Source organism: Plectropomus leopardus, chromosome 3 (genome assembly GCF_026936395.1).
Source record: "Plectropomus leopardus strain MGB_pleo_1.0 chromosome 3, ASM2693639v1, whole genome shotgun sequence".
In the NCBI taxonomy this organism is placed as follows: Eukaryota; Metazoa; Chordata; class Actinopteri; order Perciformes; family Serranidae; genus Plectropomus; species Plectropomus leopardus.
Window position 1 is genome coordinate 24,321,738 of NC_142178.1, and position 18,638 is coordinate 24,340,375.

The following is an 18,638-nucleotide window of genomic DNA, read 5'->3' on the forward strand; positions in this document are numbered from 1 at the left end:
AATTTATACCTGCAAAACAATAACTTGAATGTACATTAAAAGAGGAAATTTACCCCCCAAAATGCAACCAGAGTACCACATTTGGCAAATGGAACTATATGTTTTACATGTAACTGAAACTAAGTACTTCTTTTTTTTCTTTTGGGGAGAGTTTCTGAGTGTTGAAGATATCGACCGTAGAGATGTCTGCCTTCTCCGAAATATAATAGACCCAGATGGCACTCAGCTTGTGGTGCTCAAAACACCAAATAAAAAATACATTTGAAAAACTGTTATGTCTAGTTCCAGAAATCATGACCCAATGTCTCAAGATAACCACCGACCTTGTTGTGAGCAGTTTCATATAGGAACTATTTTCCTCCTACCGAACTACATCCACCAACTGTCTCATCCCACAGAAGGAAGCCTGCATCCACTGCTAGCTCACCGAGCACCACTGAGCTAACTACCACTACAGCTCAGCAAAAGAGGAAACTTTAATGTTTACATCAAATGCTGTCATGAGCATGAGCTTCTGAGGAGATGCACATCTTCCTCTGCTTGATGATATGGTTGGCAGGTGTAGTTTGACAGAAAGAAAAAAGTTCCAAAATGAGATTGCTTACAAGATCTGTGGATTATCTGAAATAATCATACTTTCTGGAAAGAGACATTGCTGTTGAGTTTTTCAAATTTATTTTTTTGGCACTTTAAGCACCACAAACTGAGTCCCATCTTGTTTCATTTTATTGGAGAGAAGGCAGACATCTCTACACCAGATATCTCCTACACTTGGCAACTCACACACACACACACACACACACACACACACAAAAACCAAGTAAATAGTTTCAGTTACATGTAAAACTTATTGCTCCATTTGCCAAATGCAGCAATATAATTTTCCTCTTTAAATGTACATTTTAGTTATTGTTGTGCAGGTACAAATTGTTTTTAAGTGTTCATTTACAATAAAAATCATAAAGAAAAATGGCAAATTATATGGAATACAACATAAAAAAAAATGTCATTGTGATGACCATGGTAAGCACTGCAGCCATGTTCCGTTTTTCAAAATAAAATAAAACTTAATTTTATTTACTTAACTGTTTTACATTTTAAAAGTTTTGACAACAGCATGATTTTTGTTCCTTTTGAGGTTGTCCTGTCAGTTCTAAGCACTCCAGGCTCCCTCCCCTTTTCTTCCCTTGTTTGCAGGCAAATGAATCCTGCAGGCACAGATTTAAAGTTTTGGGTTTTAACCTCTTAATCACATGACCGGACCACTCGGCCAATGGGAGAGCTCGGCTCAGATTTCAGCCTAAGAGGAGAGAGGGGAATGAAGAGGGAGGAAGACACAGAGACAAGCACTAATCTGTGTCCATGGATTGGACGGCAGACAGTCTGCCGGTTTTGACAGCGCTTCTTCACTTCTGTCTCCTCCTGTGCTGTGTTTTTGGAGTACTCGGATGGCACATTTTAAGGTGAACGGGATTCCCACCACTGGGGAAAGTCCAAGAGTGTGTCCTGGAGCAGAGTGAGGAGAGGAGGAGGGAAGATTGCAGCAGTTTTTCCCTTCATCTTTGCCTCTGCAGGCGTTTCTTCTGTGGAAGAATGGGGGCAGGAGCTCTGACCATCTGTGTGAGTAAAAGCCTAAATTGGCTCCAAACGCTTCCCATTCAACCTGTGATTAAGGGCTGAAGAATGCATAACGGGACGGTGTGGTTCAGTGTCTGTCTGCTCACTCTTTTGTGATGGTGTTTAATGTTCTGGTAGACACAAGTGACTTTAAAAAAAAAAAATGTCAAGAACAAATATCTCTTCCCAGCACTAAAACAAGCTGTCCCTCCCTGAATTACACTTTTCTTACTAAATACATGACTGCTGGGATCAAGATGAATACTTTTACTTGCGGTCTTAACAGAGAAAGCAGATTCCTTGCTTGCCAGCACTACTTTTACAAGTCTGCCATCCTTGTGCAACAGTATAATAGTACAAGGACTAAATATGGTTTAAAAAGCACAGTAAGCGTCATGTTTCCTGCCCTTGCCTGTAATTTTTTCCAAGCAGTGCCTCAGTGAGGTCACTTTTCACAAAACTCACTTAATGGAAAAAGTGTCTTTACAAGAACTAACCCACTTGTGTACTTTTTAAACTGCATGTGTCAGTAGTTTGAGTTGAGCAGCTGTTGTCTTTGGTGCTACCAGTTGCTTCAATGGCCACCCACATAGGGAGAGAGGCAGAGACAAGGGGGAGGGCGGGGGGGAAGGAGGGCACATGCTTGGGCTTGCTGTTCTCTACATGGGCAAGTTAAAGACGAAGTAAGATGGCCTTGTTTGCAGTTTATTAGTCTTTAGAAAGACTCGTATACTCATTTAAACTGCACAAAATGTTTCAGAGAAGTATCTTGACCAGATACTTGAAAAGTTTGAAATACTCCTTAAGGGGGGAAGCAGACTTTCAAAAGTCATTTAGTTTCCAAAGTTTCTTTATAGTCCCTTGACAATAGGTTGCTTTCTCACTATCGGAAGTTGTAGTGTGAAAATATTTTGAGGATGGGGGAGGGGGTAAGGGGATGAGGATTATTGGGCTAATCACAGCAGACTGTCCTGGGAAACAAAAGAGGCAAATGGGTACCAAGAGGAAGTGCTTCCCTTCAGTCTTGGCTGTTTTTGGTTCACACTGGCTCTCTAGCTGTTTGTGTTGCCAAGACACAACTTAACAAAAACCTTGAAATTGACTGTAAGGACTTTAAAAGGAATACCCAACCCCCCAAATGAGTATTTGTGTATCAGTTACTCACTCTGTTACACTGAATTTGTGAATAGTACTCCAGTAAACGATGAATCGCAAAAAGGAGAAAGTTCTTGAAGAATTATAGGAGTCCATGTTTAAAAACAGCAACATGTATTAAAACATCAGTTTACAAGCTCTCACCCAACGTTTGCAGTCTAATCAAGTCTCATTTAACAAGTCATATGCTCAGTACTTCTCAAACAGAAGAAACTGATGTTCGCTCTCGTCAAAGCCAGACTGTTGATAAAAACAATTTTATGTGGCTGACATTAGCTGCTGATCTAACACAGACTTGATCAGTTGTTTTCTTTGTGTGTGTGTGTGTGTGTGTGTGTGTGTGTGTGTGTGTGTGTGTGTGCACGTGCATGCATGTTATTGTGTGACTTTGCTGATCCAAACTAATTCTTTAAAACACCAAAGTCACAAAATACTATAAAAAATCCACCTGTCAAGGCAGTGATATATCAGCCGCTTCAGTGTTCAGTGAGGTAAAATTACGTTTATGTTTTTGTCAATGGAGTCTGGCACTGAAGAGCGCACCAATAAATTCAACTTAAAGTTAATCAGAAACAGCTGTTTGTTTGGGAAAAAGTGTGTGGACGACTGGATAAATGAGACTTGGATTATACTGCACAAGTTGTGTGAGAGTTTTTTAACAGATGGTTTTTGTTTTTTTAAGACTATTTTTCAGGCTTTTTCCCTTTTTTCAAGGGACAACTATAGCTTGAATGGGACAGAGAGCCCGCGGCTGCTGGGCCAAGTAAACGACATAGCCTTTGTGCATGGGGTGCCCGCTCCACCGGATAAACTACAGGGCACCCCTAAACAGACATTTTGATATAGTTTTGCTGTTGTTAAAGAAGGCACCCTATTACTTTATTCATCAAGAACCTTCTTCGTGCCTGGATTCTTCATTCACCAAAGGAATGCATTGAAAACAAAGTCATTTACATGAATAATAACAACCTAGGGTAAGTTAAGGGTAATCTAGGGTTGCTTGCAGTTACTGCAGGTTGCAGTATTAATCACTTATGAACTGCCTTTTTTGTTCTCAGATATCTATTGTTGAGGCTGTTTTTCTCATTTTGGTCTTGTTTGGGGTTTCTTACATCATAGTAAATTATATATAAATTGTTTTTGATAAGTCATTGGTAATTTGTCAGAATGGGCCTTACATGTGAAAAGTGCAACCAGGTTTACTGGATCACTGTCACAATACTTGCATTTTGTTTGTTTGAATAGTAGGCCCATGTGTGTTGATGGTGACTCTGTGTACGCAAAGTGATAAAACCAATGTTAAGTTAGACCTAAAATACTTGACAGATTTTGTGTGTGAGGAAGATCTTGTATATTAAAATATTGCCTTTAAAAGAAGAAAAAAGAGAGAAATTAGCTAAATATTTGAAGCCTGCAGAGTGCAGACCTCCTCTGTGCCTTGCAGTGATGTATTTTTTGTCTTGCACCTAAATATTTTTGCCTGGATGTACTTAGACTTGGTCCCTCTTCTGTCTTTGTGCATAGCTCAATACCAAGAAGAGAGGGTGTGTGTGCATGATAGTAAAGACAGATTTAGGGGACATCTGTTCATTAAGGCCTATCACTGTCAGATAAAGCTCAGACAGGCTTAACTCTTGAACACCTGCATTAGTAGTAGTAATATCGTTTGGAGCAAGTTTGCAGCCCTGAAATGTTCACCCATTGCTTTTTATCTAAAGTTATATAATGATTAAATAAAGTGCACCCAACTTTAAAAGGGGTGCAATACACTGATTTTCTATCCTGATATGAAAATAAATGTCATAGATTTTGGATATGACATTCTTTCAGTGTTGTCTTTCCTGGTTTTAAAGCTACATTACAACAAAGTGAACTTACTGGACTGTTGAGCTGTTCTATTATTGTTATTAATAAGTCATTATATCTGCATTACTGATGATTATAATTGATATTTTGTCAAAGCACCAATATCCAACCCTACAATATCATATATCAGTAGCATCGCAATAATGATATTAAGGTATTTTGTCAAAAATATCGGGATATTTAATTTTCTTCATATCGCCCAGCCCAATCATGATTTAAGTTGTGTTATCAATCGTCTTCTTCTTCTTCCCAATACCCAGAGTGCCATTGTCAGTATGCTTCTTTTATATAGTGACAGTTGAAAACCCAAAGACTCTTCATTTACTATCATAAATGAAGAAGAAAAGCTCCAATATCTTGCATTTATGCAGCTGGGACCAGCAAATGTGTGACATTTTTGCTTAAAAATGATTGAAACTAATGATCTAGCTCTAAGTACAACCAAAGCTTTTTTTAATGTGTATCATTTACTGTCTGCTAACATCTTCTCACACCGAGGGCCCACCCAGTATATTATTATAATTAGTAGTAGTAGTAAAATACAAAATGTCGGTGCAGTTTAGCCCAGTAAGTAGAAGGTAGAAGGTAGATTCATTAGATTTATTTCGTTGATGCTACTTTTCAGGCTGCATGAAGCATGAAGCATCTGAGCATGAAGCATCAGAATTCAAGCGTACTTAATAACCATTTCACATTCATCAGGAAGGTGCATCTGACATATTTTTATGCACCTGTCAGAAAGCATGATAGTTCACCATTAACACACTGTCTGCACAAGCCCGTCAGATGCATGTCGTATTAGCACTGCCAGAGCATCTGCCATGGTAAAGATCTGCTGTCCTTAGCCATCTTAGCTCCATCTGTGAGTTGGGTTCTTAATCAGCTGATCTGAGTGTGGCACATGCTCGTACCCATTCTGCCTAAACAATTGGCCACAGAGAGAATGAACTCAGTGGTGCTTCCTTTTTACCCCCCACTGCTACCTTTCATACATGGTTAACCCACTGTGTCACTGTGGACGTCTGACAGAGTCATAGCCGGGGCCTCTCATGTCACTGTGTGGGTCAGTTCACCCATTTGAAGCAGTGAACTGTGGAACGACAATGATGTCACACGGTGTAGTCGTAGCTATGGATACAGACCAAAACCATGTTGCTCTGATCGTGTGCAGGAAGTCTTTTCCTCCTCACCCAGTGTCCGATTCCTGCGCCTGGTCTGTGCGTCTTAACTCTCTTGCTCTTATAGGTACACTGACTGAACACATGCAGAAGTGCAATATTCTGTACTGTAAATGTGTCAAATGAATTAGTGTTCAGTGTTTACTGTCAGACAAAAACAATAAGAGTGTGTGTTGTACAGTCTGTGCATCTGTACACAGAGACAGAGGCAACACGTGGCCCTGTTTGCCTTATCATATGGGACATATTCAACAGCTGGTGGGTTAACACAATAAATAGACGCTCAGACTTTATGAGGTTTGTCCACTGAGGAGGACGGGCACAGACCAGCAATGAGAGCACAGCAGCTGTGAAAAGTAACCAAGAACATATATATTCAAATGCCTTTGTACAATTTTGAGATACCTGTACTTTACTTCAGTATTTCAGTACTCCACTAAATTTAAGACGGAAATATTGAACTTATTCCTCCATTATATGTAATGTGATGGCTACAGTTAAGAGTTGCAAATGTTTTTGCATACAACAACACAGAGTAAGTTTAGAAAATGTCATGTATGATTCGTATTAACCTACGGCAATATGTTGCTGCCATGGCAGAAAAATAAAAAGCGATCAGTATCATGTTACAACGTGAAAATGTTATTGTTTTAACAAGATGTTTTCACATTAAAACAAGATATTTCCACATTATGTCATTTAAACTGTAACAAAATACTATTGATTGTGTTAGAACATCTTTCTAGATGGCTATCATGTTATACCACAAAAAGCTTCCTGTTTCAACTAAATAAGCTATCATTTTATGACTAGGGATGATAACAAATGATCAAAGATTGATTAATTGTTATTAAGAACTCAATTTAACGTATGAAATTTATCAATTGATAGGCTATGCAATGCTATTAAAGTATATGCAGTATGTTGCTGTGAGCTTTGATTGAGAATAAAAATAAATTTGGCATTATTTTGTGTATACAAAGTTGTTTTAAAAAATAACTATTACTCGATTTATCTATCATTAATTTTACCAATCATTGATTTAAGGAAAGTGCTTACAATTTGCAGCCCTACTTATAACCCTTTCCTTGTCATAAGAATATAAGTTATCACGATGTATGTGAAATTTTTCATGTTATAACAAAACAAATAGTTTGTTACAATAAGAAACGTTTCTTGTTTCAATGTAATAAGTTTGTATGTGGTACTAATGTTTAAAACATCTTGTAGAACAATAAACTTTTTACACTGTGCTATTATACTGATCCATTTTTTTCTGACATGGCAGCAACATGCTTCAGTACTAATCTTCTCAACAGTACATAAAGTGTTAAAATTAGCTGGACCTCAAGCAGCTGCTCAGATCTTTCACTTAAGTACAAGTAGCAATACCACAGTATCAAAAACATAGTACACAAGTAATAGCATACTAATATAGTAAAAGTACCAACAGTAAAAGTACTCATTACGCAGAACAGCTCCTTTTAGAATCATATACAGGTATATGATATCTATTGATTATAGTTGGATCAATGCGTTCATGACATTAAGGTTGCATTTAATTAGGTTAAGACTGATTTCGGGCTCTTAATATACTGCTGGGGAGCATCATCAGAAGTTATTTGTTAATTTATGATTTTTTGTATTAATAATCTGAAATTGCCAAGTGACCATTGCCAAATTAGGTTTGTGGAGTAAAAAAAGTATAAAATAGCATAAAATAGAAATACCAAAGTAAAGAATAGGTATTTCAATCTACACGATATTATGTAAATAGAGATTATTAGAATTTGCACGATGATAACTTTTTACTTGTAAGTATAGTATGCTGTTAATACTACACTATAATTCTACCTAAGTAAAGGATCCAAGTACCTCTACTACCAATGGAGCACAGACAAACTCAGTCTCTCTCTCTCTCTCTCTCTCTCTCTCTCACACACACACATTGCACCAGGAGATTATAAGACATTTCTGTTCAAAGAGCCAAGTCTTGCATGCCTCCCTCTCTGTGCACATACAGTCTTTACAGACTCCTGAAAGGCCCTCAGTGGTTCCTCAGAAATCTTTGCTGTAAATCCTTTTTATCTGCCATCTTTCAGGTCCAAATGTTGGAATTTGGACTAATAATGCGTCCAGCTCTTAACAGCCTCAGCACACTATCCATTCAAGTTAAAATTCATAATTTAAGTCATCTGGCCAGCACCTCACCTGGGCATATTCATTTACGTGTGTACATAGTACCTGTTTGTGCAGGTGTGTGTGTCACTCTGACAGTGCCTTTAACCAAAGGTGTTGCGTGGTAACCTGATATTTGTCGTAGCAACACATGCACGGCCAGCCCTCTCATTTCCTCCCAGCTCTAAGCACACTCTGTCCTCTGAATGCTTGACGGGATGATAGTGTATGTATGGACTCCACATAGACACCACACACCTTTTAGTACACGGAGCAGAGTGGGCCTCCTTCCTGCAGGACAGGTGTTTCCTCTGTGGTGTCTAACCTGATGCCGCCTGCAGCGCTGCCCTTTGAGCCCGTAGTGTCAGTGGCTTACTGCTGCTCTCTGCTCTTCTCCCTGCAGCACAACAAGACAGCTGTGCAGGTTAAAGAAGACATGAAGAAGATGGTCCAGATCCCCATACTGCGACCAAGGACAGAGACAGCCAAACACACCAAGCTGTTTGGAGTGTCCCTGTTTGAGCTACAGGAGAAGGGACTGGTGGAGGACGGTGTGCCTCTGGTGTTGCGGAGGATGGTGGAGCATCTCCGCAAGCATGGTGAGGAAAAACACAACAGAAAAGGAACAGGGCAAAAAAGTACTGTAATGCTTTATCAAGTTCCAAATCTGCTTTTTGATTATGATGAGAGGGAAAATTGAGTGCCTCATTCTGAATTCCCCTGGTGTCATTTTTTGAGGTAAAGAAATAATACCAGTTTGAGAGGTTTTGAGAACGAGTGGCATCACAGATTTGGCCAAATGATACAATATATTGCAAATCTAACATTTTTAAACCTCAGATCTCACAAGTAGCCTGATATATATACAACTCATATACTATAACCACTTCACCAATTGTGTGATATCGTCTAAGTAAATAAACCGTCTCATTTATTCAGTAACAAGAGAAGTCACCAATCCTACCCAAACACAGACAACGAAAAAGGAGAAGTAAATCAAAAAACAAAGTGTTTTTCATAGAATGATAAAGGAGGAGAAACATAAGGCAATTTTAAAGAAAAAAAATGAAAAAATAAAGTGCGATACCAAAGAAAAGAAACCCGATGTACTACTCATGCACAAAACCACAACGCAATACTTACAAGTACCATAGTCCCCACACATTTTTATCAATGAATTTTCCATAATTTTTCCATAGTATTTTTCCCTGTCAAATTCAGCTTAAGAGAGGAACATTCAACTTTAAATTGTTGTATTTGTATTTATTAAATACACATAGAACCCAAAAACGTGGGTTTAAAAGGCATTTATTTTTCAAATCTCTAAATTAACAGTATTTATCATAGCCAGAAACTGTGAAATATCATTACTTATGGTGAAAAGAAGGACATGCATTCTCCCGCAGTCACTCAGGGTGGCTCTAGGAAATATATTTGTATGCGGGGAGGCTCATATATAAAAACAACAACAACAACAAAAAAAACTTAGTAATACCTCAGCCACTCTGATAAATGAAGCACAGTTCCAATGACAATGACTTTAACCTTGATCCATGCAGACTACATGCTCAGTAAGAAGGATTACAATTATGACTGGAATGGTGGCAAAAACCTATCCAAACATTTCAAAGTGTCTCACCCGAAATGCAAGGTATATATAATTTGTTCTTAAAAAGTTTAAACTTAACCTTGGTGTTGACCTACATTATGATATCCTGTAATTCTTTTGTTGGACCACTAGATGTCAGTACAAGGGAGTAGAGCTCCTTCATCACGGCCACTTAAATTACAGGCCCCTATGTTTGACCTCAGATAGTGACTTAACAGACATCAGTTTAAATGAAATGCTTTGAGATACTGTAATTACTTACTAGTGCTTATTTTTCACTTAATATTAAAGTAGTTTCGAACAGTTGCACCCCCCATGATTTTTCAGTCTCTTCCAATAAAACACTTAAAATGACACCACACTGACTATTCTTTCTGCTCTTTACAGAGCCAGTAGTCTGCATGTTGATGTGTAGTCCCATTCAGAGCACTGGTAATCTGAATTTGGTAGTCTTGAAAAGCTTGTATTTGGATTAGGGTGATCTGATCCAATGTTGCTTTGAAAAACTACTACGAAAGAAGATGAACTAGCTGATCCTGGATAGCAAAGCTGGGTCATTTTGATCCAGATTAAGTTTTTTAAACAACTTGGCCCTTGAGTTAAAAAAAAACTGTTCATCCATGCTGGTTGGTTAGTGCAAATGGTTTATTTTCTGCCAAATTTTAAACAAGACATGTAGAATAAAGTGATTTGAATGAAACAGCACTATTTTAAGATTAGATTTGGTTAAGTTTTTTTGTGACAGAAGAAGGTTTGTTTACTTAGAAGAGGTTTTTCCCCCATGATATACCATTGTCATTTGTCATTTAAAAATCCAACGATTATTTCTGTTTTTACAGTTTCTGGCTGTAATAAATGAAGTCCAAACCAACTGGTGGGTTCGGACTGTATGTGGAGTCATGTTGTAAAATAAAGACCAAATACAGCCATTTAACCCCTTTTTAACTGAAGCAAATTGGCTTTATTTTTTTTTTCAAACATGAAAAGAAGGCAATGAGCAATAAAGAAATGATCCCAAATTTAGAAAGAAATTAGTGGAAAAAAATACAAGAAAACCTGAAAATTAGTATTCAAACAAACAAACAAACAAATGACCCGGAAAGTACTTAAAATTTATAATTCCCTAACATAACATTAAATATTTAATTATGATCATTTTAAATACAGCTTTTGCCTAGCTTTTTTTGTTTGTTTTTTTCCCGAAACACTTTTCCCTAGTGTTTAAAAATCATTTTCTTAATCCACAAATTTCTTGTAATTTGAGGACCATTTCACAGTTATTTGACATGCCTCCCTCCTCATAAATAAAGAACAGTCCCTTGGTATGGTCGGAGTTTGCACTTTCTTTTTAGAACTATCCCTGAGGTTTCTGCCTCCGCCATAATACAGTGGAAGTCAATACAATTTTTTCGAGGTGCTTAGAGTACTGAAAACATAATTTAACGAATAAATAAATAATAAAATGAAACCTCTCTATTTAGAAACTATGTCCATTTAGCGCTTGATAATTCACAGAGCACAGTGTCAACTGTCTTCATAGGAACTATTTTCTTTGTCCACAAAGTAGTTCCAGATGACTGCGCACAAACTGTGAGGAATTTTTCAACCGTTAATTTTTTAAACGAGTGACATTTTATATTAAAGACCGAATAAACCCAAATCAAAACATTTAAATTAGTTGATATCAAGTTAGTGTTATCGTTGTATATGGACCAACCGACCCTTTTTTGTTTTAAAAAAAGGTACTATCAGTAAAACACGACTCTCTATTAACATCTAGTAGTAGCCGTGAAGACTACAGCAACACCGGTGTCCACAGCTGAAGGCAATAGCTAGCTAAAAATGACTAACCTTAAATAAAATTTGAGTTACAGACGTGAAGCCGCGGCATTGTAGAGGTAAGGATATTTATCTTCATTTAGTACATTTTCCCATTTCCAACTATTTCCACCGTTTCCATTTCTCCGTTAAAGAAAGACGTTGCCAGTTACGGTAATAACGGCTACTAGTTAGTAGGTTAATGTTAGCAAAATCTCTCGTTAGATAGCTATTCTTTAGCATTGTTCACACGAGCAAGAAGCTAGTGTTAGCAAGTAAAAAGATGTTTGTGGCTGACGTTAGCTACATCGTTTAATACTTACCCAAAAGCAGGCATAATTTGGCATAACTTCAGTATTATTATTGAGAAAGTAATTGGGGCTTGAAACCCCTCAAACGTTCACACGTTAACGTCCAAGGTTAAAAAAGTACAGTGTTTTTACCAGCGGTGGAGAAAGTGTTCAGTTAATGTTACTTTAGGCTACTTAATTAGAAGCACTAATACCACACTGAAACTCTTAAAAAATAAAAGTCCTGCATTGGAAATTTGCTTAAGTAAAAGTGATTATAATCAGGAAAATTGTCTTAAAGTATGAAATGTTAAAGTACCCAATTCAAAAAGATCAAATAAATGAATACATATAAAAACTAACCAAATAAAGAAAATGACTTAGATGTTTATTGAAATAATAGTGTCCAAAATTAAAAAAACAATCCCCCCCAAAAAACTAAAAAATATAGAACAAATTAGAAAAAAATACATATCTTTATTAAAATAATTGTTAAAGTACTCATTTAAGAAAAAATAAAACTAAATAAACTCATAACTTTTCAAAGAAAGGATAAGACTTTTATATTATTAAAATAGTTGCTTAAGTACCCAATTCAGAAAAATAAAAAATACTCAAAAAAACCCCAAAAATGTTAAAAGTTAGTTAACTTGTATTCACTTACTTCAATAAACTGTTGGGAAGTTTAATTTATAACAAAACATCATATCATATATACTCTTTTTGTATTTTTTTAATGCAAAAATCTTAATTTGTAAACCAGTAATTAAAGCTGTCAAATTGATAAAGGAAAAAGTACATATTTCCTTCTGAATTGTAGTGGAGTAAAAGTAAAAAGTGTTATAAAAGAAAAGACTTAAGTACCTGTCTACCTACCTGAAATTTGTACTTAAGTACAGTACTTTAGTAAATGTACTTAGTTACATTCCACCATTGTTTATTACACTCCACAATACAAAAGCGTAGAAGAAATACGCTGTTTGTTACATCATAGTAGGAATAAAATGTCCAACTTATCTAGAGGTCGTATATCTGAATGTTAGTTTTGTATTATGAAGCTACCAGTTGAAACTTTGGCCTGATGATGGTGCTAGAGATAGAAAACATGTGCGACATGAAAGATTAAGGGGTCAGATCATGAGATGCAAATCATCCTCTGAAGACAAAAAATATTCATTATCACATTTTATAGTGATGGTCAATTTTCAATTCAGTTTTATTTGTAAAGCCCAATATTACAAATAACAGTTTGCCTCAGAGGGCTTTACAGCATATGATGTTCCTCAGTCCTTGGACTGCCTCCTTATATGGTATAAGGAAAAATTACCCCCCTGGAAAACAATTTAACAGGGAAATAGTCGGAAGGGCAATTGAGGAGGGATCACTCTCCGAGGACAGACAGATATGTAATAGATGTTGTGTGTGTAGCACAGATCAACAGAATAAAATTACAAGATGTTGCCTGTTAGTAGTCATGATAGTTGTTGAGGTTGCTCAGAGCAACATTACAATCCTAAAATGAATATTTGAAAAAAAAGGAACCAGCCAAAGGCTGGTTGTAAAACTGTTAAAGCACTTATGGAAAATATGATAATAAGACCACTTTTAGGGGGCTAGGTTATTAAATTTCACCCCTCGTTAGCAGTCTAATTGAATAGTTGATGGATAGACTGGCTCATATTGAAACTAGTTAATTACAGTATTTCTCTGATTTCCTTCCAGCCTTGCATCAGGAAGGTCTGTTCAGGGTGAATGGTAGCGTGCGTGCTGTGGAGACCCTGAAACAGCGGCTGGAGAGTGGAGAGGATGTGGACCTTCTCTCTGAATCTGATTTGTGTACAGTGGCCAGCTTGCTCAAACGGTACCTCAGGGACCTGCCTGTGGGTCTGGTGAACTCAACAGTCCAACAGGCACTGATACAGTACCACCAAGGTGAGAGAAAGCCATTTCTGTTGTTGCAATCCTTTCTCATGTGCTTATTTTTAACAGTTGTGTGTTTCTGTGTCCTCAAGAAGCAGGTACATTTTTACAGTTTTACACCACCATGTGCTATCTTTTCTAAATGACTTCTCAAATCCACCATGTGATATTTATACCCTCACAAGTTTTGTGAATATTTGGGTCATGACTCTGATTGGACGAGAGGCAAAGCTATCTTTGTGCGCTGAAATGCACTGTTAGCACTGCAGTCATCTGCACCAGGCAGATCATATGAAGGCACTGCAAAGTGTGTGTGTGTGAGTGTGAGAAAGAGAGGGAGTCTATTTTACTAGAGGAGTGATGTACCTCATGTTTTTTGCTAATAATCTTGAAGGGCATAAAAGTTAAAGGGAGTGATTTGGCAGGTGAAAAGTGTGTGTGTGTGTGTGTGTGTGTGTGTGCGCGCGCGCGCGCTCTCTTCTATCACTGGTTTAATCTGTTTAATGGGAGGGGAGTGCACATTTTGGCAGCAGTATTTGGTTTTCCCGCATAGATCCCATGAATATCTGCCTATTTTTCAGGGCCTGTGGCCAAACACTGCATTAGATAATTGCTCTTTGGTGCAAGTCCATAACTACAGAGTAAAATGATTCTTGTGTACTTTTCCAGTATTTGAAAAATTTAAAAACATCAAAGGTTGCAGACTGATTAGCAGTATGACTGACAGTTCAGAAAACAAAACATGCACATAAATTGACTAATATATTTGCGCAAATTGTCATCCATTTATCAGGTTAACAATGGAAGTAAGGATAGTATGACTTATGTGAGAGTGCGACCTGAAGTAAATAAGTAAACCAAAATACCAATAGGGTTTAAAAGTATGTTTACTTTTGAAGTGTATCATATTGTATTTTTTTGATTATTTGATCAACTGAAAAATATAATCAGTTTATTAATTTATCCAGTAAAAATCTCAAACATTTGATGATTACAGTGTCTTGAATGTGAGGATTTTTGTGTTTGTCAGTTTATTTTTTAAATTGAATGAATACCCTTTAGGGTAAAAATTGGCCGGTTATAGACATGTCATTAAGCTCTGGGAAGCAGTGATGAATATTTGTCATTCATTTTCATTATATGTCCCAAATGATGAACTGGTTAGTTCAGAAATAACTGATAATAAAAATAGCAATTTCTTCTTGCTAATTGGTAGCAGAGTGGCCCACGGCTTCTAATAAAGCCATTAAAAGCTGTCCTATTTTGAGTAAAATTTAGCTGTCAAGGCAAAACAATTTTCTCACATGGGCAGTTCATGCTTTCCAAGGTCCAGATTCTCAGTGTCATCACATAATATCTCACGAGTGGTTTTCTCGTTCACATATTGTAGTTATAACAGCTTACAGTGCCCTTAGCCAGTTAACTTTTGATATCTGTATAGGACACAACATATAGTCCATATATTTCTGTTAGGCTGCAGCAAATATTAAGAATGCTTTACTTTTGCAGCTGTGTATCCTACCTGTCAGCTATGCATATACAAAGACATGACAGTAACACACTGCTTGACTCATACAATTACATTTATTAACATGAGACAGTGCATTTATTTAAATACCATTTTGTAATTTTATCTCTATATTAAAGTTAAAAGAAGCCTCATCATACATTATTTTTAGTTAGTCAAAGGTTCTCCACCTGTTGTGTAGTACAAGTTGAGAAGTACATATATAACATAAAATAAAACATGAATATGCTCAGTTTACTGATTTGTTTTGAGATAGTACAATACAGTACAACAACTTTATCCATCTTTGTCATACAAACCCCAAAAGTTACCTCTTAGTTTGTTTATTTATATATGTGTGTGTGTGTGTGTGTGTGTGTGTGTGTGTGTAAATTCTGGTTAATGCCGAACAAAATTGTTTTTTAATGCCATCATGGTTTCTTATGTATTTCTTTTTACTTTAAATATCTATATATTGTTGTAGAAAAATCAAATAAATGACATTGGTTCTTCCTTTATTGTCAGTGTAATCTCTTTGGCAAAAAAACCCCAAAAACAAAAAATATGTACGGTGTTCAGTTTCTCTCCTTAAAGTCGATAAATTCTGCTCTCTCTTTGTCTCAGTCTTTATGAACAGTGCATGCAATTTTCTTCACTGATTTGGTCCTGTGAATATTTGGCTTCATGTTGGTGTCTTTTGATGGCACCTTCTTTGTTAACGTGGCCTCTACATGTGTGAAATTGCATGAAATGTGTCTTTTTTTCCCATCCCTCAATGTGAGTTTGTCTAATGCACTGACCTGTAAAAACTTGATCAACCTCTAATGATTAAAATCTGCAAGCCTCCACACAAAAACACAAGTGACCATGTACTTAACAAATTTGTGCACACTCACACACACAATCTGAACTTTACTCAGTGGCAACAAGAGCAGTTGTGATCACTGTAAGCCATTATTAGACGTACACACACATTCCCACGTTCATAAACACGCACACACTCACGTAAAAGCACGCACGTTTGCGTCACTCATTCATTCAGGATCAGAAGCTGTTTATCCAACTCTGACCCAATTATGTATCCAGAGTAATAGCATCAACATACTTTAAGGCTCTTTGCTCTAATACTCACATAGTTACCACAACTCAACATTAGATATTACAGAGAGCAAGTGGATGGAGCTATCACTGCCTGCTGGAGACCAGCTGGAAAACTATTAGAATTTGATTATGTTTCACTAAAGATTTTTTAATGTATCATAAGAATGTGGGTAGTATTTGTTGATGAATTGTGGCAGCATATCAAGCATATCAAGAGACTTACCTGCTCCCCCGTCTCCCTGTCTCAAACTCAGACAGAAATCCAATCAAACGATAAAACTAGGCAATGCTGATTGTATGCAAATCAAGACAATGTTACTGCACTACTTATTTGTAGCCCCAAATGTAAGTAGAAATGCATCTTAATGCCCTGTATAGCTGTAATAGCGAGAGTTTGTGAACAGGAGGTGGGCACCATACTGTTTCCTGCACAGTAAACACGGAGACTAAAAAACAGAGACGATACAGCGAAATTGAGCTGATCAACTATAATCCAAGATTCTGTTGCTGACTTGCAAATTGATTGCCTCAAATGTTTTCAGGAACATGTTTTAGCTTACCATTTAACTAATACAAGATTGCCAGTCAGGCCAGTCCACATTACATCACCTACCAGCAGGAGCGTTTATTGGTCTGGTATGGTGCTAAACCTTGTGGTAGCTGTAGGTTTTCTACCTATTGACCAAAAGCAAATGCCGCAGTCCTTTTTCTCTGTTTTTTTTTTTTTTTTTCTGATCATGCAGCACCAATTTCAAAAGTATTCGCTTTCTTCTACTTTAGAGACAGTCTAGTTTTATTTTAAGTGGAATATTTATTAAAGTTTTTCTGAGTGGGAGATACCAGTGACTGAAAGAAATGAAATAAGTATAACTGCAGCCTGTGGCCTGTTCTGATATCTCGTTGTGTCTTGCAGAGTGTGGTGATGATGTCTCTTGGTCAGAAATGAGAGACCTGCTCCAGCAGCTTCCAAACATCCACTACAGTCTCCTCCGCTACCTCTGCCACTTCCTCACGCTTGTGGAGTGCAACCACAAGGAAAACCGTATGACTGCCCTCAACCTCGCCACTGTGTTTGGACCCAGTGTCTTCCAGTGAGTTGAATGTTTTTTTTGTTTTTTTTTCTTAAGGTTTTTTTTAGGCTTTTATTGTCTTTAATGGACAGGACAGTTGAAGTGTGAAAGGGGAGAAAGATAGGGGGCGACATGCAGAAAAGCGTCAAGGCCAGAATCAAACCTGTGGCCGTTGCAGCGAGGATATAACCTCTGTATATGGGGTGGCGCTCTATCAACTGAGCCACAAGGCGCCCCGGGTTGAACCTTTTTTTTTACAAAAAAAAAAAAAACGTATGGTCGATGTAATCGAGCTGTCAACATAAACAACCATGAACGAATCTCACCATCACTCCAGCATAATCTCTTTGCTCTTGGCTTAAATTTGTAAACACAAGATTGACAAATTATCAATTATCTGGTGCAGCACAGGACATTCTAGTCATTAATATACCACATCAATCACAAAAGTATAAATAAATAATAATAAATAAATTAAAAACATACAGTATTAATACAATTGTATGACATTATGGTAGCTAAGTAAAAGTACCAGTTTAAGGTTGAAACAAATTGTCTTGATTTCTTCAAAAGTTTATGCGTTAATAACGCATAACACAAATTCATTTTAACGCCACTCTTTTTTTTGTTATTTGCACTGACTGTTGTAAATTTGAATTTACAACCATGTCTGTTTGCATTTACTGTCTATTTGCGCGTGCACACACACACACACACACACACACACACACACATATGTATATATGTATATAGCAACAGGAAGTAAGCCTTGTAAAGCAATTATCCTTTGATTTACATGAAATTTTCATGGTTTGGTAAACAAATGATGTAGAAGATGGTGTGGAATTTGTGATTCCTCCAGCACCACCTAGTGGCCACTGATAGTGGTGCAACATGTAAAATATCTCACTCCAGGGTCCAAACTCTCTGCATACACGATCTAACTTTCACAGAAATACAGAAATAAACGATCACGTCAGTCGGAGTGCCGCCAGGGAGCTGTGAGGGCCCAATTTTCGGTGCTTGCAGCGTTAATTGTTCTTGTTTTAGCTCTGGTCAAGACAAACTCATTGGGGAAATAATTGGCTCTTGGGCTAAATAATCCACTACATTCGCCAGCTCTTTAGTAGCTTTGTCTGTCTGCCATTTCATGCTGGGCAGGTAGCGTCCAGTCGATAAATCAACGCTAGTTTGTTTGTTTTTTGCTGAAAGCCGCTGCCTCTTGCTGCTGGAAATAAGGTTCATGGGAGTGATAAAAAGCAGAAAAGATGTGGTCTGAAAAACCAAAACAATGAGCTGTAAGAGAGAACAATTTAAGTAAACAGAGAA

The 18,638-nt window shown here is 37.2% G+C and overlaps 1 protein-coding gene across 4 annotated transcripts in view; it reads left to right on the forward strand.

The window, feature by feature from the left end:
* Positions 1–1,337: 1,337 nt before the first annotated feature.
* The window catches only part of fam13a (family with sequence similarity 13 member A), a 69,917-nt gene continuing 52,616 nt past the window's right edge, over positions 1,338–18,638 (forward strand). The window contains exons 1-4 of one of the 4 annotated variants that reach the window (XM_042485050.2): positions 1,338–1,620; positions 8,398–8,593; positions 13,434–13,643; positions 17,153–17,330. In XM_042485050.2, coding sequence (XP_042340984.2) covers positions 1,594–1,620; positions 8,398–8,593; positions 13,434–13,643; positions 17,153–17,330 — 611 coding nt within the window. In that variant the 5' untranslated portion in view covers positions 1,338–1,593. The remainder of the gene's footprint in view (positions 1,621–8,397; positions 8,594–13,433; positions 13,644–17,152; positions 17,331–18,638) is intronic. The other 3 variants (XM_088075926.1, XM_088075925.1, XM_088075927.1) reach the window with 3 other exon arrangements.